General features: G+C 38.6%; 2 protein-coding genes across 3 annotated transcripts in view; both read right to left on the bottom strand.

Annotated features, from left to right (window-relative positions):
* srpx (sushi-repeat containing protein X-linked) overlaps nt 1-7,017 on the bottom strand; it is a 20,092-nt gene extending 13,075 nt beyond the window's left edge. For both annotated transcript variants that reach the window (XM_024285880.2, XM_024285881.2), the window contains exon 1: nt 6,595-7,017. In XM_024285880.2, coding sequence (XP_024141648.1) covers nt 6,595-6,655 — 61 coding nt within the window. In that variant the 5' untranslated portion in view covers nt 6,656-7,017. The remainder of the gene's footprint in view (nt 1-6,594) is intronic.
* Nucleotides 7,018-9,050: 2,033 nt separating this feature from the next.
* Nucleotides 9,051-14,864, bottom strand: rpgra (retinitis pigmentosa GTPase regulator a). The gene is made up of 3 exons (XM_036209780.1): nt 14,734-14,864; nt 13,048-13,695; nt 9,051-12,015 (listed from the first exon to the last, which is right to left on the bottom strand). The coding sequence occupies exons 2-3, from the start codon at nt 13,156-13,158 to the stop codon at nt 9,268-9,270; spliced, it is 2,859 nt and encodes a 952-aa protein (XP_036065673.1). The 5' UTR covers nt 13,159-13,695; nt 14,734-14,864; the 3' UTR covers nt 9,051-9,267.
* Nucleotides 14,865-20,467: the final 5,603 nt, after the last annotated feature.

Here is a 20,467-nt window from a genome sequence, read left to right as displayed (position 1 = left end):
TAGTAATGTCTGAATTGTAAAACTAATTTTTCCACACCTCTAAGCTTGGAGGGATAAATGTAGAGGTAGGGAAGCAATGTGGATTCAGTTCAAGTCTTTCATACATTGAAACAGAGCTTTAAAAAGTTGCACTAATCCAACATTTTGCACCAAAGCTTTTCTAACTTTAGGGGCGGACATGCGCTAGTAAACAGTAGAAATATGAGAAGAAGAAGAAGACGCCTTCTCTGCCTCTTCCAGTATGAACATCATGGGCTAAATGTGAGTGTAGCGTGTCACATGCCCGGTGTGTGTGTAGCTTTAGGGAGCAGTCTTTAGTGAATGCTGTATGCAGACACAGCCGCGTGGCTGCTGAAAGACAAATGTGAGCGGAATTGTGATGAGCATTAGTAGATGAGGAGATTTAGAGGCAGAGCAGACTTATATATAGGTAGTAAGCATGGGAGGAAGTGGGTACGGAAGGGGTTAAGATCAGAACTTAAAGGGAGGGGGTGTTTAACCCTAGCTTGTAATGAACTTAGTGTGAATACGTCCACTGTTCAGGATCTGCAAAGGAGTGTTCAAACCTCCCAGCATCACACATGAGCCACTCGTTCCGGTCCAGGAGCCAGGCCGATCCAGCCTTTGCTCCATTCTTTATCTTGGCTTTTCCTCAGGCTAACAAAACTCTTTCAGCCGTTACACACACACACACACACACATTGTGATTGCAGATCACACTGCATGGAGGGCAGAGAGTAAACCCACACACTGTGACGGGGATTCATCTGTCTGATGGGAAAACTTTAGCGTCTGCTCCTTAATGGGGCGAAAAGACAGTACAGAAAGCTAATTGTCTGATTGCTGAAAGCAATCAGAGTATGTTGTTGTAATTCTTTATTATATTTTAGAGCATTTTTTCAAGCTCCACATGGTTCAGGAAAAGCAACAGCCCTGCCAGAATAAGCAGGGATTCAACAGGATGTGAGGATTCACACCAGAATCAAATTAACGGAAATAATAGGGTTTCTTATGAAATATCCAAGGTAAAATGCATCAGTAAGTTATTAATACTGACCTCATTTTTGCTGGAGTTTCTCTCACATGGATTATTGATTAGAGGAAGCAAACATTTGTTACTTTCGTTGCATCCTGAATTACTTTCCAAAAAAAGGATTTAATGTTTTCTTATGCAAACATTAACATGGTTATAGTTTTTTCAGGGAATTATGTTCTATTTTTGCTCAAAATTTTAAAAAAGTAAGCTGTGTTTGTCGGTTTGTTACAAGCTTTTAATAAGATCCTTGTTTCCTTCAGTAAACTCAAACTTTTCTAACCAAATTCAATTGATTGAATCTATATTTACAAGAATGGCCACACTGAAAACCTGTGGGTTTTACGGTGCCCCTTTAGAACCTAAAAATATCAACTTTATTCTTGTACTAGGTTATCTAATTGCAGAATACAAACAAAACTTTTTTACTACACTGAAAATTTTAGAGAAAGTTAGTGCAGAAGTTAGCTCCCATCAACCCTTTCTTTACATTCTCTCCCAGTAGCGCATAGCACCTCACAAGCCCAAGCTAACTAGCATAGCAATAAAAAAATGGTGAGTAATATCAGAACAGTTTTGAGCCAGATTCCAGCTCAGATGAGGAAAATGAAGACGTTAATGGATCTATTTGTCTGTAAGCGGAGGCATAGGAAGGGAAACTGTGGCCCGCCCACGGCAGTAGCTGCATCACAAACCTGAGCTTTTTCAAGCATCCGGTTTTCATCTGCTTCTAATCCAACCGGATTTGAATAAAAACATACTCAGAAACAGTTTTAAATCATTTTGTACATGTCCTCTATTATGAGAAAAATTCTACAAAAACACTATTTTCATTGGGTCTTTAAAAACTCTAATCTTTAATATTTAACATTTATTTTACAGGCAGTCTCTTAATTTTCCTTCTTAGATCAATGATAGCATCATCTGCTACGTTCCTCTTGAGTTAATTTAGTGCTTGTTCATGAAAATATTCCACATTCAAAGAATTTAAATGCAGGAAAAAGCAGCCCCGGGTTCTTCCCCATTCATTTTTTTGGATTAATCTGTCAAAATGACGAACAGAGGATCGGCAGCCAGCGTCCTCTTTTCATCCACCTCTTCAACATCAAAGCAGGGAAGACTCTGCCAAGCAGGAACGGAGCCCAAGCAGCAGGAACTTGTCTTTCTGACAAACCTCCTGAAGTGTTTAAAATGATTGAGTCTGATATTCTAATTAGCTGCTCCCTGTAGGGGCTGTAGTGCAAACCGTCATTATCTGTAAGACAGGGAGTCTGCAAGCTAACAAAGAAGAACAAAGCAGAGATGAAACCACGTATTTCTTTACAACTCGACTGCGCAATTAATCCTTTTTTAATTGATTTTAATAGAAATACTTTAGTTAGCTTAATGGAGACAAAAGTAAACACTTTTCCATGGGTGTTTCAGAACTTTTTGTGACCCAAGGTAGGCCTAATATTCAATTAGCTCATTATTTTAAATTGAACAAAAAGAAAATATTAGCAGAATCACATCAAAATTTGTATTCTCCAAGGATGCAAAATAAGTAAAAAATAAAAAAAAAATAAAGAAAAAACAGCAAAAAAGGTATTTAAACATGTCATCTATGCGAAATCTTGTTTTTAAATCTAGTTAAAGCTTCATTTTTACATATTTTCAGAATAAAAACAATAATTATTTATTCTAAATCAGTTTATTTTTGACTGTTGTCCATTAAAATTATGTATTTTTTTTAACTTAGCTGGATTTTTTTTAATTTTAGTTTAACATACAAAAAAAGTGAAATCAGTCTCTCACAACAACCAACTTTCAGAAGGTGGGGGGTAAAGTACAAAACAATCATTATGCTGTTTTGTTTCTTCAAATAAAAGACAGGGTTTTGCTTTAAGTCCTGCTGACCTCTCTTTAACACTCAGCAATAAGCCGGATTTTAGCAGATCATTTCATCTAGCGACGGTTTTGACGGTAGAACCTGGGAGGTCGCAATGACGCCTGCATATCTAAACACGGGTAAGAGATCTGTCCACACTGAAAAAGGGGGGCAGTTTTATCCTGGACCCCCTCTGGATTCAATCACAGTGGTAATAGACAGATGAATGCTGGAAATTTTCAAAATAAAATTTCCTTAAAGACCCACTCTGACAAAAATTGTACTTTTAACATGTACTTGTGGCATTTTTCTGATCTGATGTTAGCATGTAAACAGATGGGGGTCAGAAAGTGGGGCGATCTTACTCCACGCCACACCTTTCTAATGAACTCCTGCTCCTCTGCAGAAACTATGTCCTTCAACACTAAACAGTTTTTTTTAGCTAAAATTTGGCAAAAATCATAACTAAAAAGACAACTTTTAGAATAGATCAAAGGATGATCGGAGTGGGTCTTTAAATATTCATTATTTAGTGGACTGCTCGAAAAATCTATCATTTACTAGATTTAATGTGATTGGGGTGAATATTGGTTACTTACAAATGTGTTTTGATTAAATGACTACCAACTTTGTATGTTTTTATTGTGTGTTTTGTGTAGTGGATGAAGTAGCAATTATGTTTAAGCAATAAAGCCTCTGTGGCTGTCAGCTGATGTACCAACACCAAGTATGACTCAGGAGTGAATGAATGACGGATTTACATTGTAAGCACTTTGAGCATCTGGAAATGCCAGAAAAATCCAATCTATTAATATTATTATAAAAAAAAAAAGAAATGGATGACAATTAAGTATTGATTGATTTGTTATTATGACCAGGTTTATTCTCATTTATTTCTGCTTTTATCTATTTATTGACTTTTTAGAATTGTAACTATTAATTTGAACTGACCTCCCAAAAAATGTGTTCTGGTTTTGTAATTTTCTTGGGAATTGATCAGTCTCCCATTCTTCTCCCACACTTCCTTTTAGTCTACGTAAACAGATGTCTGACTCATAAAAGTACAACAAATCATACTTACAAACAAAAGAAAAGAAAAAGAAATTCTGAAAAAGTTGGGACTTTATGCAGCAACACATAACAGTGACATCCCATTTTTTTTCTGATAATAGACATGTCAATGTCGATCTGCTTCGGTATCCTTTACCTGACATCACTTCTTTTTTTTCCTTTTCCTTCCTATCCATGGATGGGGGTTGCTGGCTTTTACCCAAGTTCTTCTCAACACAAGCAGGAACTTACTTCCCAGAAACTGAAACCACTTTGGAAAATAAAGACTTTTACAAAACTTGTCCCAAATGGGGTTTAACTATGAGCTGGAAAAACAAGAGCATCCAGAAAGATTTCCTGCTTATCTCAGGAGATGTTCTCCGGTGCATCTATGCACGACTAATAAAAGGCCTAATTAACTGCCAGAACAAGCATAAACAACCCCCTGTAAAATAAACCCCTCATAAAAGCATGCAGACAGCAGGTCCTGTGTGCTGGAGAGACGTTTTTTTTTTTTTTTTTTTTTTTAGTTTGTCAGTGTAAAGCTGCTTTGCAGCTTGTAGTCAAGTTGCAGCGTGTATGATCTTGTGGCCGTGGTGAGCCGCTCTGCAACCCTCTACAAGCACCCGACCGCAAACTACATCCATACCTCAACCATGAAGTTATCCACCCCTAAGACGGGGAGGAAACTCTGTAATCTTCACTATTTAATGTAATTCTGCGGAAAAATATAAACATCTTAACAATCAGGGAGGAAAATTCAACTGTTGCTCTTGTTGAAAATCTTTTTAACCCTTAGTGATCTTCAGAGCTTTTTTTTTTTACTACTTTACAGATTTTTTATTAACATCTTTACCTTTTTTTCTTGACACCAGTCTTTTTAGTACAACCTCCGCTTTTTGTTTTTACAAATATGTATTAGAGTATAATACACAGTAATTCCACAATGAACCCAAAACTGTCCAAAAAAACTATAATCCAAGAGATACATTTTGCAATTTTTTTACTGCAAAAATATTTTTTTAAAAAGTACATGAAACTGTTTTTCAAAAGACAAAATAAAAAAGGTATAAATCCAGAAACAAGGTCGAAACTACACAACATTTGTTGAAAAATATAGGCAAATAGCAACTCACCTCGAAGTTCCAAGTTCACAGTTATGACATAAATCTTTTGTGTTTAAATGAAAAATTTCAAAGATGAAAACTTTTTAAAATTTTTAATTTTGAATGAAAACTATGGTAATTTATGTATGTGTGTGTGTGGGGGGGGGGTGTCTTCACTATGTGCATGCCTGTAAAAAGCTGATAAGATTGGCAAACTTACTGGTTATAGGAATAAAAAAGACAAAACATTCTGCAAATTTACCGCAAGAAAACTTCTGCAAGTAAATTTCCACAAGGAAGGAAGTGATCACTTGTAGCTCAACTTCAGGAATAAGATCTGGTGATCATCTCCTATATAGATCTATTTAATAATCAAAATACAGAGCTCTGGACATGACATTTGCTCAGTGAGAAGCAGAATAAGTATTTTGTGTTCAAAAATGTGCGTTTTGTGAGTAAAATATTAGAATTTTGTGTGCACATCAGTATTTTGTGGGAAAAAAATTGAAAATTTTGGGCACGAACTAGTATTTTGTATTAAAAAAATGTGAGTTTTGTTTACCAAAAATTTAAATGTTGTGAGTGCAATAGTAATTGTGGGGAAAAAATAGTATTTTCTAGGCACAAATGAGCAATTTTGGGACAAATTAGTGTTTTGGGGGATCAAATTAGAATGTTTAAGTCACAAATTAGTATTTTCTGGGCACAAATGAGCAATTTTGGGAACAAATTAGTACTTTTTGGGAACAAATTAGCTTTTTGTGGGCACAGATTAGCATTTTGTTGGCAGAATTTGTATATTAAGTTAAAAAAAAAATCAAATTTTGTGTGCAAAATTTTTTAACTTTGTGTGCACAAATTCTTATTTTGTGGCTATAAATTAGTATTTTTGCACACAAATTGGTATTCTGTTGCTCAAATTAGCTATTTCTGGCCAAAGAAGTATTTTTTGTGCATGAATTAGTCTTTTGTCACCACCAATTAGTAGTAGAAATTGATAATACTCCAAAAACACCAATTTGTGCAGACAAAATTCAAATTTTTGCTCACTTGTGGCCACAGACAAGCATTTTGTGGGCAAAAGTTAACGTATTTAAAGTGGCAGTAGGAATTATTGATGCTAAAATCCTAATTTGTGCTCACAGAAGGCATTGTTTGCCCAAAATATACAAAAATTGATCCTTAGTGTGCACAAAATACTAATAAAATGTTGATTTGTGCCCACAAAATGCTGAATTTGTGTCCACAAATGATTAATTTGAGGGAACTTTTGTAATGTCATGTTCTGAGCTCCAAATTAATTCATCATTTTAGACCCAAACCAAGAACTGAACAGAGGATTGAGGAACAGTGTGGCTCTTTCAGTGGAGCCACAGACCTGAGGTCTGTCCCCCACATGCACACTGCACTCCCCCCGCTTCACACCCCCTCCACGTAAACAGTTCAGCAGAAGCACCAAAGCCCCCCCTCCAAAAAAACACAAGGAAATCCTCCTGAAAGTCACAGCTCCTGAAGGAGTCTCCTCAGTCCGTTCTTACCTTCATAGCTGGAGCTGAAGCCCAGCTGGAACAAGAGGAGCAGCAGCGGCTTCAGGTCCATGTCGGGGCTTCTCGACGAGGGGCAGAAACTTCAGCACACTCCTGCTCCGTCCGTCCGGAGGTCTCCTCCTCAAAGGCCCGCCTCTCCCGCAGCAAGGGAGGACCCGCGCGCCAGGAGGAGGCAGGGTCTGCTTACAGGAGCGAGGAAGTGAAAAAGAACTGGACCTCAGTGTGGAGAAGCAAGTATTCTTGTAGCATTTTTCTTGTGATATAGGACATGTATAAAGAATATCAACATTAAAACGTTATGTTTTCAAATCAATCTGGATCAGGAGAGGACGAAAAGATGCAGTTGGAAAAAGCTTGTAGCTGTGACATCATTGCTACAGTCAGTAATCTCCTTGCTCCGCTCCATTCTGTAAACCAGGGGTGTGTAAAAAATATCCGAATCCGGCCCAGTCGTGAGGAGAAACAAATATAAGGATGCTGGGAAAAAGTGAGTTTCAAGCCCATTCCTGTGGACAAAAACTGACCGCAATGCGCAATTCCGCCACTAGGGGGAGCAGAGGAAATGCAAGACCTGCATAAAAAGAGACCAAGAAATAAACATAATGAACAATGTAATATTAAGTAGTCAGGCTGCTAGATTGGTTGACATGTTTTTTCCAACTTAGAAAAAGCAAAACAAAAAAAAGCTACGGATAACAAGGTGACCATAGGTTATTTTACTGGTCCGGCCCACTTGAGATCAGACGGGTTAAATCTGGTGGCGCCGGGCCCAAAATCCAGGAGACCAGACTTATTTAAAAATATTCCAGAAACTGATTCCCGAGGTTTTCTATGCTGGAAAACAACTCAAAACAATATGTGAGTGCTTAACTTAACAACTCTGTAAGGGTAGTAACACTTAAAAGTCCAAATGATCACAAATTTAACATTACAGCTGCTTCTCTGAGAAAAGGTGCTGAAAATCTGACTCTATTCATGTTTGCATACATGCAGCTGGTCTGCAAAGATAACTGTGAGAAAATGTCCTTTCTAAAAATAACACGACTCCACAATCTCGTTTGGCACGGCTGGATTTTCTGCAAGACTGCCCTTTGAAAAGTGGATCTCCTTAATGCTCCGTTTGGGCCAAAAGAAAAACCAGAAGGTCAGCTCAGACAACAAGAACCATCTGTCAAATGTTTGGGCTGGTGATCAACTTCTGAATTTACATTCGGCACTCCAATAGGAGCCCATCTGCTCTACAGATTACACTCGAAATTACTGATGAAATAGAACAATGGTTCCAAACACAGCAGCTTGTCTGTTTTCATTCAACAGTTTTATATATCCAACAAGAGTTTGAGTCACAGGCCAGCGTTTCTGGTTGGAAACTCATTACTTGAGGCTTAAAAATGGTTTTCCAGTTAGGATTTTTGTTTCAAACCTCCAGATTAAAATAAATAAATAAATGCATCTCCTATTTATGACACTTCAGAGAAAGCTAATTTGTATCCATTAATGCTGAAGTGTTGGAGTTGAGCTCAAACAATCAAACAGTTTGAGCTTTATTAAAAAAAGAATGTAAAAAAAAAAACTTAATGTATCTTTCTTTCTATCCATCCATTTTCCAAACCTGTTTAATCCCATTTAGGGTCACAGGGTTGCTGGAGCCTATCCCAGCGACTGTTGGGGAAAGCAGTGTGTCGTAGGGCCCTCATTACTTTTGAAACTGCAAAAAATAAGGAAACATTAACCCCGTCATGCCTAAATTTATATCCAATTATGCTGGAAAAAACTCTTTGTTTTTTCCGGTCAAGATGATGCTAAATTAAGCAGTTTGGGATTAAATGGTTCATTGTGAAAAGCAACATAAAACGTGAAGGGGATAAATGAAGCAGATTTTAAATTTTTATGTTTGCAGTGAATAAACTATGTAACAGTCTTCCAGACCAGGTGGAAGTTGCAGTTATTGAAGATTTTTCCCAAAACGGTTTAATTTTCCAGCTAAACAGAACTGCATGATTATCCATTTATTTAATTTTCAATGAACAACACATTTTTAGCTAAATATTAGGATGTTTTTTTATGTCGGTTTTATGACTTTAGTTCTCAAACTGACAAATATTCTCCTATTTTATTGTTTGATGAGTTTTAAAACAGTGTTTTAAAAAAATATATTATTCCACCATAATTTTCTATTTTATCTTTGACATACTCAGCACTTCAATGTACCTCATAAATAATAAAAAAATATGTTTTTTAATCCAGCTAATTTTCATAGTATTTTAAAATGTAATAGTACAAACAAGTACATAAACTTGTAATATAATTTAGCTGCCGTACTAAAAAATATGGAGAATCTATTTATTTATATGAGTGTTTTGGGCATAAAATAGGAAAACGTTGTCAGATATTCAGGAGTTGATGTCATTTGTTGCTTCCATGTGAAAAAGATACACCTTATCTTCCAAAATATGCTTTTATTTTCATATCAAGCGACTTCAATAAAGTTAAAATCTAATAAATATAATTATTCTATCTACAAATGTCACAGAAAATTTCTGGACTGGACTGAGATCTTCAAGAATATCAGGTTTCAATGTTTTGTTGGAGAGTGCAAATATTGAGTCGATCTGATCCTATATCAATATGGCGTCCACGGCGTGATGTCATGTGACGCTCACGTCACTGAATGTCCAGGTATTGAGGCAGAACGTCGTTCCAGAACTGCTGAGGGTCTTCCTGCTTCTTCTTCACTGCCGTCTGCTTCGTCCTCGGCGCTGGCGTGGGCGCTTCTTCCCGTTTGGGTTTTTTGTCCAAAGACGGAGCTTTCTGTGCTTCATCTTTCCCTGTTTGTGCTACTTCTTCTTCTTCCTCCTCTTCTTCAACTTCCTCTTCAACCTCTACTCCCTCCTCTTCTTCATTTTCTTGTTCTCCTTCCTCCTCCTCTTCATTTCCAACCTCTTCACCCTCTTCTTCTTCATTTTCTCCCTCCTCTTCCTCATCTTCATTTACTTCCTCCTCTTCCTCGTCTTCATTTACTTCCTCCTCTTCGTTCCCAACTTCCTCCTCCTCTTCCTCTTCTTCATATTCAGCTTCTTCCGCCTCCTCTTCTTCATTTCCAACTTCCTCCTCCTCGTCTTCTACACTTTCATCATCTTCTTCATCATCCTCATCTTCTTCAGCTTCCTCTTCATCTTCCTCACCTTCCTCCTCCTCCTCCTCTTCACTTTCCATCCCTTCTTCATCTGACTTTTCCTCTTTGTCATTTTCTCCATCTTCCTCTTCATCTGTGTCTTCATCACTTTCAGTTTGTTTGGTCTCCCCATCATCCTCCTGACTATCCTCCTCCTCTTCTTCATCTTCTTCAGTAGCTGCCTCTTCCTCCTCATTTTCTTCATCGTCCTCTTCGGCCTCCTCTTCGTTATCGGTTGTACCTTCCTCCTCCTGCTCTTCCTCGCTGGTGGCATCTCCATCCTCCTCTTCTTCCTCTTTGTCGTCAGTTGCTTCATCATCTACAGAAGCCTCTTCTTCCTCATTTTCTGGATCGCTGGTTTCCTCTGCCTCTTCTTCTTCATTGGAGCCATCCTCTTCCTCATCATCTTCCTCTGCTGACTTCTCTTCATCCACCTCACTTTCAGAGGAGTCGTCATCACCTTTTTGTTCCTCACTGTCCTCCTCTTCCTCGTTAGAATCACTTTCTTCTTCTCCTTCAACAGATCCTGCAGTGTCACCTTCCTCCTCCTCTTCTTCCTCTTCACTCTTGCTGGCTGAACTTTCCTTTTCCTCGTCACTCACATCACTTCCTGCCTCCTCCTCCTCCTCTTCCTCTTCTTCCCGCCCTTCATCACTTGACTCTTTAGCTTCCTCTTCCTCAGTCTTTCCTTTTCCCAGATCCATGCCGCCATCTTCTTCCTCCTCTTCTGCTGCATCACTTCCATCATCTTCCTCATCAGCGTTGGAGCTTGACTTCTCCTTCCCCTCGTCTTCCTCGTTTTCCATACTCTGCTCCTCCTCATCCTTTGGAAGTTCACTCTCTCCTTCAGCCTCCGTGGAGCTTCTCCTTTCACCTCCCTCCCTGTGTTCCACAAAACTTTCCGTCTGCCTCTCTTTCTCATCATCGGTTTCAGAGCTCTTCTCTTTCTCCTCAGTGGTTTTGCCATTGTCATCATCACTTCTTAAACTTTTTGTCCCTCCTTCATCGTCTTCCTCGTCTCCTTTCAGGGAGCTCACGGGAGCGTCTTCTGTCGTGCTCTCCTCCATTTCCTTTGAGGCCACATGCGTTGGCGTGGAGGGGATGGACTGAACTTCCTGCTGTTTCGTGAACCGCCTGAGCGGCGTCCTGGGCAGCGAGGGCGTGTCTTTGTCACTGTCTGAATGGAAACTCACCACACTGGTCAGGACCTCGCTGAGGAGCCCGGCGGCCGCGCCCGCCACCCCCACAGTGGGAAGAAGCGATGCAACATCCCGAAGACTTCCCTCCCACCCGGATTTTTCCTCCTTCGTGATCCGAGCCTCTTTTCTGTCCCCCTCAGTCGGGAGCGACTCGGCACCTGCAGGGTGGGGGCTTTGAGGGGATTTGTCTCCGCTGACAGAAAGCACCTCTGCTCTTTGAGGGCTTTGTGTGGAAGAGCCGTCATGATGTGATGACAACAGGCTGGAGGCTTTAGTCTTCTTTTGCTTCTTATCTTTTGAGCCAGGACTCTTACCTTCTCCTGATTTAGTGCTGAGTCTCGGTTTAGCTTCAGATTCTTCATCCTTTCCATTCTGCTTGTTAGCCGACTCAACTTTGATTTCTCGAGCGCCTTTATTTACCCTTTTGATGGAGATTTTGCTGTCTGGCTTAGCCTTTGGCTCCTGACTTTGTCCTTTACGCTTCGCAGGCGTGGCTTCCTTAGTTTGAACTTTAGCCCGCTGTGTACCACAGGGCGCTGGTTTTTCTGGCTCCAGTTTAGTACTGTGACTTTTTGCCGGTGCAGCTTTGACCCCACGCTTTTTCTCTGCTGGTGTTAATTTGACTCGTGTCTCCTGTCGCACCTTCACATCCGCTTTGTTATCAGATGTTTTATCGGTTAATGCAGAAGTGTTAACGTCATTTCTGAGTGTCTTCTCTTTAACCCCTTCCTTGTCTGCCTTCACATCATTTTTCCCTTCAGTCCCGCCTCTCTGGACTCCCGGATCCCCATTGAGCTCTCTTCTCTTTGCTGTTCCTGAACTTGAGGGCCTTTTTCTGGTTTTTATTGTCTTCTTGGGGATGTTCTCTTGGTTGGACAGAGATTTGTCTTTCCTTGTTCTTGTCTTATTTTTCTTTATAGAGCTGGACAGAGGATCAGTAGTAGAATCTGTTTGACTGTATGGATCCTGACTCTCATCAAAACAGAACACTTGTTTCCCCGTTGAAGCTCGTCCGTGAGATCTGTCCTCTTTCTCTACCTGTTAAGACACAACAAAATACTCTTTTAAAGCAGAAATACAAAAAGGAGTCAATAGAAAGTTTCAATACTGCCCAATATGATCGAAAAAGGATGAAAAGGAACATCTGGATGGGAAATTAGAGCTGAATTTCTTTTGGCTTCTTGATTTTTCAAGAAAAACATGAAGTGACTCCATGTCTTTATATGGTTTTCAACTAACCTCTAAGGGTAGCTTCTTATTGGTAAAATACACCTATCCAGGTAATCAGCAATAGATAAACCTGTTCAGGTGCTGCCAAAACATTCTCACTCCCAACTCGTCACATAATAATGTTTGTTAACCCTAGAACACTTTTGCTATAAAAGTTACACTGTCACTTTTGGCAGGTAATTTTTACCAGATACAATTTGCCAAGAAAAATAGATCAAAATATGACATTTTATTTTCAACTGTGATATATGTAACAAAATGGGAAATAAAAAGATTTAAGGAGAATAAAGAGATTTCTATTTACTTAGTTTTGTGGACTCATATAAAATATAACTTCACAAATCAGGAAAACTCCCAGAATTCATCAGTATATCTGACTTGGAAAAAAGTGTGCTGCATGTTAAATGAATGTGACTCACAGTTTGCTTACTTTATCACTCCCTGTGAACTCACAGATGAAATGTGGCAAGACTCCTGCCAATTTTTCCAAAGTGCAGAGCGTCTTCATTTTAGTTCTTTCAGTGAGAGCTTGAAGCACTTAATTATTTTTCTATGACCCAGACGTAAAAGTCTGTTTAGTTTTTCCCTTCAGTCTTAAAACAAGGCAGAACATTTCTTCACAAACACGTATGCACATCTGCTTTCCAGAAAACACACACGCACATATAAAGCGCACATGCTGATGTGTGCACATTTCCTGGAAAATCTGTGCGTCTGTGTTTTCTGCCCTGGAGAGACTTTCACTTCCAAATGAGAGAGGAGGAGGAGGACCCTCAAACCTGATGAATCTCTGAGTTTACTTGCTGCACTTCAGTGAAAGTCTTTAAAAAATCGTCTCACCGTATTTGGAGAAAAGTCACCTCCTCCTTCTTGCTCATCCTGAGTTAATCCTGGTCTGTGCAAAGCGTCTCCCTCTGTAGAAGCACACAGGACGTTGTCATTGCAGTCCATTTCTCATGGGGGACATTCATGTTAGCACTACAAGTTACCAGTTTGCGTTGAGTCCTCTTTCTCGCTGATGTTTTCATTAAAAGCCTGCAGCGTGGGTCCGGCGGGGCTGCTGGGCTCTTTAGGAGAGAGCAGTTTATCACTTAAGGACTTTTCAGCTTTCTTGGCCTTCGTTTGAGCCCGCTTTTCACTAGGTACTGCTTTTTTGGGAGTGCATTTGATGGATTTAAGTGAAAGTAAAGGAGAAGGCAACTTTGCTGATTTAGGTGTTAAGCAGGCAGAAGCTTTACTCCGACTTGATGACAGAGATCGAGAGCTCGATGGCTTAGAGGATAAAGCTGGACTCAAAAGGGATACGGACTGAGATCTGGGAGATGGAAGTGGGCTTTCTCCTGACTTAAGCATGGGGGATGATGGGGGGTTAAATATGTCTTTTAGGGTTTGGATATTTCGAGACATTTTCCAGGAACTGTTCAGCAAGTCTGAATCGAGACGAGGGAGTTTGTGAAGCGTCTCTCCAAGCATCTCCTGAGAAAACTTCTAGAAAAAAAGGAGATAAAAACACTGTCAGAGCTTTGAATTTCATCTGGTTCTTCAACCTCCAGTGAATGATTTAATGCAACACTGCCCCCTACAGGTCATATACTATTAGTGCAATCATATTAAGTAAAAAAATTATACATATTTTCCACTTTATATTCATTTTTTAAATAAAACAGAAAAACTATTTAAATAGAAAATTATGTTTGAACACATATTTATTAGAAAATGAAAAACAGAAAGAAAATAGAAATAGAAAAATTAAAAAAAAAGGCTAATAGTGATTGATGATATTTTAAAGACAAATGAAGATATTTTCATTTAAAAAGATTAATTACTCGAAAAATCTGAATATAACTGCTTATAGGAGTAGACAAAAAAATAAAAAGAGCAAAATTTTACTGTTGGCTACATTTTTGTTTTCCTGTCTTTTATTGTAAAAGAATCAATATTATCATTTTAAACCTTTCTACATACACGAAAAAGATGGAGATCAACAATTATTCAAGTAAATGAGAAGTGGACTGAGTGAGTGTAACATCACCCATAGTAAATGGGTTTTCTTCCGGCTCCAACGAAATTAAGTCAATTCAATCGCCATTTTTTTGCACCATGGACATCACCATGTTGGAACCAGAAATCATCGTAAACAGTGATTGGTCCAAGTCAACATTTCTAACCACACTCCCCAATCAGGAGTGAACATGTTGGAAATCCACACCCCTATGAAAACAGACTCTCTCATTGAGGCATCTGATTGGTCAATTTATAACTTCTACTACAGAAGAAGTATAATTAAAAAACGGATTAGCAAGAACGTGTTAAAGAGGTATCAGAGCAGGAATGGTTATTCTGACAAATAATGACTGAGTGATAGCTGTTTAGTTCTCAATAGACGCCTATGGGACTTGGGCTACTGGGTACTTCCTGTTCTAAAAGCGATGGGGGAGGAGTCACTCAGTCCAGTTCTCATATATAGTTAATGGTAAACATTGAACAAAACTGGATAAATTGTGATATAGAAACAGAAGTTCCTACTTTTTCTCTGTGGCGAGCTCGAGCAGCTAAAGCCGACAGCGGGAACACTGGAGCCAGATCGATCAACTGCTCTTTCAACGGAAGTTCTGCACAACTCGACAGCAGGAAGTTTTCCTTCTCCAGAACTTCTCGTGCTCTCGCTGGTCTGGGAGCTGCCAAAACCAGCATGTGGTGGCCGCCGCAGGACACCTACACGTCAGAAGACACGATGTAACAACAAGTTAATGCTTGACTAACACTATAGCTCTGTAAACAACATTTAAAAAATTGTTTTATTTTTTTGCAATCACTTATTGACTTAACCAATTGTTATCTTCCAGATTCTTTTATCTGTCTTTCAAAACATAAAAAATATATTTTTTACATACTTCAAAGATTAATTTAGGTAAATCAAAGACAAAAAGAAGTAGATCTCTCTTACCGACTGTACATTAAACTTCAGGAACTGTGTGCAAAGAGTTGGGCTGAACTGGTTGACAAAGTTCTCCTCCATTAACCCCAGTTTTCCATGACGACCATCACCAAACGTGTACAACAGCCCGCCGTCTGAACAGGAAGACAGAAGGAACACAGAAAGACGAGAGTCTTTATTTTTCTTTTCCTTATTTAAACTTTTAGGAAACTGTAGTTTACTCTTTAATTTTAGTAAATTAATGTATTTAACTTCAAATTATGACCAAAAACATTAAATGATGTTAATATAGTTAGTATATTGTTAAAATAATCCATAATCCAGCAAATTCCTTGGCACATGAATACTAAGACATACATTTTCAAGTATAATTTAGCTGTATCATTTTAAAGAAAATACAATAAAATAGCTATTTTTTTAAATGATCGTAAAAGATGTTATAGATTCATCAAAACAGCTGTTCAATTCCTAAATACTAGACTTGAAAAATGTACTTTAAGAATAATGTTCTAAACCACACACAGTATGAGCACGGTTCCCTTCAGGTCGGTTTATGTGCAGGATGGCTATAACCACATAACTCATAACTCTAAATGGGACAGGAGTGATTTTCAAAGATGGCCCACTTGTGATCACGGCGGTGTGATTCTCTCCACAGGCGATCTGTCTGACGCTGCATTTATGAAAGTGCTGCAGGGGCTTTGGAGATGGAGCTTCAAACAGAAAGGTCCCATGGCCCAGCTGGCCGTACCGACCGCCGCCGAACGTGAACACGTCCTCGCCTGGAACAGAGGCAGACGAGTCCAGAACTGAGAACTGATCTATTCAACTTTAAAATCACAGAAAAAAGGGAAAACACTTTTAAAAATAGGAAATAATAAAGTCTGACATGCTGATAAGTGCAGTCACTTTCTAACGTTAGATCGATCTTTATTTGTCATTGTCACAGGCACAATTTAATTAAAGGTGCTTCCTGGTCAGTGCAACACTCATCTTAGAACAACCAAAGGTAAAAACTTACTACTATAAATAATTTACAAATATATAAAAGTGCTTATGTGGCATTTGAAAACAGGAAATTAAATCAATTTTTTGCTAAATAAAATGCATTTGTCATTTAAAAAAACAGGATAAAAAATGGAAAATCTGTGAAACCAGCAGAGGAAAAAAAATATGAAGAAAATAGTATCAAAAAATTAATGAAAAACCCAAACAAATTGTTCAAGTTTCATATTGGCACATACCTGCAATAAATTTTATTTTCTTGTGTGGGGAAAATATTTAACAATTGAAATTATTGAAAAAAAAAACTAAATTTTTCTTGAAGTAACAAACTTTCCTCAATATTTAAATATAAAAGAAAAAAAACAGTAAGATTATTTAAGTTTGTTCATTCCCACTTCCTTAAAAAAATGAATCAAACTTTATTTGACAGTAATTATATTTAATGGCTTTAATATATCTGTATGCATGAGTGCAAATATGTATATTTATGATAATAAATGATTATAATGTCAAGCAGATTTATTAATTTTAAAATCAATTCATGACTTCCTATCTAAACTAAGTTTGACATTTTTCTGAATATTTTTTTTGTCTTTATTGTTCATAATAAATGTCATAAAAAAGAGGGGAAATATAATTTATGGTGGTCTTTCAAAGCTGTCAACCAAACCGTGACAGAGTGATCCCTGTGGCAGCTGCTGATCACACGTCTTCATATCCTCCTGAATATTCACATAATGATCCTTTCATGTGGAGCTGTCAGCGAGCATCACCTTTAGATGGAAGTGTACTATGTTGTTTCATTGCATGTTTTTTTCCCATCATTCACTCCTTTTTTATCTCTTGACTGCGTCTTTTTGTGTTTTTTTTAATGCAAAAATGAAATCTTAACAACCACAATAAAGAGTTTTCTTATATCATCATTCTAAAAGCATTTAAACTTTGCATTTTTTTAATAAATCCTCTTCTAAAAGCTCCACCAAACACCTCTGCAGCTGTGAATTGTCTGCTGTGACATTTGCAGCTTTGGTTGACATTGTTCGCAGGCTGTTTGAATTCTATCTCTCCACCAAAGTAGCACTAAATTAGAATGACTTGAAATATCAGGTTTGGTTATTTTGCAAACGTGATATTTGACAACACCAACCTTTTTGTTGTCATGGTAACATAATCCTTTTAGTTTAGAAATCTTGTTATGAAGAGAAACTAAAAAGCCAGAAGCCTGTCTGTGTGAGGAGGAAACCTGTTATGCTCAAGAGTTAGGAGCAGAGCTGTGGTAGAGTGTTTGGCCTCAGACTGGAGGTTATGGGTTCAAATCCAGAGTTGGGTCATACCAATGATTCTAAAAATGGGGGCCAAACCTCTCTGTTCTACATTTAGCATTAAAGCCCCCCTCCGATTATCTTTTGATCTATCATGAAATCATTTCCAGTGTTTTTTTTTTTATTATTATTATTATGCCGTTTTTTGCAAAAATCTAAAAACAGCAGTTGTTTATTAAAAATTTTGCCTCCTATCGTTGGTGTAGACTAGAGCAACCCCGCCCCCCTTCCCCTACCCATTCCTGAGAGCTCAGAGCAGGGAGTTTATATGATTTTTTTCTAACATTATTTTTTATCTGCTCCTTATTCACAATGATTTGAATAAAGAAACACTCAGAAATGCAAATTTGAGCTAAATTTCTTTACATTTTGTGATCAGCAGCTTCATGTTCTCTCTTGTCTAATTACAGATGTTCCAGAGTTTTTACGTGAAAATGTCTTTCCAGTCCTCTTACATATCAAACAAGGATAGCATCAACCAAAATGTTTCTTCCTCCTCTCCTCCGGACTACCAAAGCAAATGTGCTCTCTATAACTCCGAGTATCTCCTAACCACTGCATACTAGTAAATTAGTTTTATCCTTTTTCAGTGAGACCAAATGTGAAGTAGTGGGGCTCTGGGAATTGTAGTTTTTGGTGGAATTAAATAAAACTGACTGGACAAAGATTTTTTCTTGGGTAGTTAGGAGGACATCCTCTCATTTTCCTTTTTTTTGACATTTTTTTGTATTGTGTGGTGCCTCATAGTAATCTGGGCTATAAATTAAAACTTTAAAAAAAATTAAAGTACAGGCAGTTTAGACTAGGTTAGATTAGTTTTAGATTAGATAAGATTATAAATTGTTTGTTTCAAGCAATCAATAGAGACTAATGCATGTGAAATACAATCAATTACAATATAAGTTTAGAAATTAATATGACGGATTGATGCTTCGTGCTACTTCATTCGCAGTGACCGTACCTGTAAGAACCACCGTGTGTTGGCCTCCACAGCACACCTGAGTCACATGACCAGGGATGCCTGGCACCCGTTGGGGAGCTCTGTGGTTCTTCAGCTGTTCCGCCTGCAGGCCGAGCCTCCCGTTTGCACGCTCGCCAAACGTGTAAAGGTGACCAGCCACTGAAACGTGTCCACACAACTTTAGTGTGATCCCTTTTCGTTTTTTAGAGACACGGACAAAAGCTGTACCTGTGACCAAAGCAGAGTGGCGGTTCCCACAGGAGACCCATTTGACCGCTTCTCCAACACCAACTTCTCTGGGTTCTGCTGCAAACAGCTCGTCTCCTAAACCGATCTGGCCCGCAGAGTTGTCCCCCCACATGAAGAGCCTCCCGTCCTCTGCCGGGACACACAGACAAGCATCACGTATGCAGAGCAGGGAACCGGGAGCAGACTGGACCATGTCTGCGCAGACAAACCTGTCAGTGCAGCTGAGGTGCTGCAGCCTGCAGACAGCATTTTAACATGCGCTCGCTCACAGAAGGGATGCAGCCGCAGAAAGGATCCTGCTTTGGGGCTGTGACCCCGACCAGGCCGAGCCTTTTGGTTCTTACCAGCATAATACACTCTGTCATTAGCTAGACGTACAAATACAAAAGTAAATACAAACAATATCAAAGGGTTTCATTTCATTTGTGCTGATGTTATTGTTATTATTTTCCATCTTACATGTGCAGACAATTGTGTGATCTGTTCCACAAGCAACAAACGTCACTTTTTCTGACTTGAAGGCTGAGAAAGGAGTAATTATAGTCAGTTAAAGTACCAAACATTAGTTTTTATTTTCAAATGTGCAATCAGAGAAGGTTTTAGATAGAAATGTAACGATTAATCGATGAATCAATTTATATTCCAAGTTAATTGAATATATATTATTATACATTATAAATATATTTGAATATTGAACAAGATAGTGCTTTTATTTTGTAAGGAAGACAAACCTTTAAGAGAGGCTGGTTTGTTTAAATCTGGTTTTAAACTGAGCCCCAGCTGACCAGAAGAATTACATCCAAAAACAAGCAGCTTTCCATTTCCTGCAGGGAAAAAACACTTTTCAACTAAGGAGCAAAACCCAAAAAACTGTTATACCATCATCAGAGTAGCGTGTGAGTACCTGTGATGACAGCACTGTGCTCTCTGCCACAGCACACTCCTGCTGGATAATCATTCTTCAACCAGAACTTACTGGGCAGATTGTCTGCAAAGCTGCTCCTCCCAAAGGTGAAGATGGCTCCAGTTTCTATTGACATTTACATGAAAACATAAACGGGTCACCAAGTTATGGCACTTGACTGAGTTAACGCGCGCTAAATCCCAACACAGCCTGCTGTCAGACGTCAGAAATAGCAACAGGTTAACCTCTCAGGTGTATGGAGGGAGGCAGAGGGCACTGCGAGCTGTGCGGGGACCCACGCACGCGCGTCACTCACCTGGAATGTCTGAGTCTGTCTGTCCCGTCATCTTCACCTGTGTCACCTCTGTCTGCGGGCGGAAATACCCCCGCGTGCGGCAGTTCCCCGCCGCGTGCTAAATGCCCGCGTGCAGCCCAGATCAGGCAGATCAGACAGGGACAGGTGACCGAGCCGGGGGCTAAGCTAAAGCCACAATCGAGGCTAACACTTAACTTTAACCGTAATGTGTACGATATAAAATGTTATTTTGTATTTTGTGTGTCTATATCAGTAAATTAAGCTAAATTTGTTTAAATATTTTCATTTAAATTTTTGTGTTTAATATTTCTTATGAATAATTTTGTTTTAACGCATTACTTAAATCAGAAATGTAGCTACTTTTCATTTTTATTAATGTAAAGACTTTTTTTTAATTGAAACATCCTCAAACAAACAGATAGCAATCATAAATCCAGCACCAATTGTTCCTGTCATGTTCTTATTTGGCGTTTTTTAGCATATATATTTAGCATTTTATCATTTTTTGTATTTTTATCAAAAACGTAATCACTTAAATAAATAAATATGAGGCTTTCGTTTTGTT

This window comes from Oryzias melastigma, linkage group LG21, assembly GCF_002922805.2.
Source record: "Oryzias melastigma strain HK-1 linkage group LG21, ASM292280v2, whole genome shotgun sequence".
Taxonomy (NCBI): Eukaryota; Metazoa; Chordata; class Actinopteri; order Beloniformes; family Adrianichthyidae; genus Oryzias; species Oryzias melastigma.
This window is presented reverse-complemented; position numbering and strand designations above follow the sequence as displayed.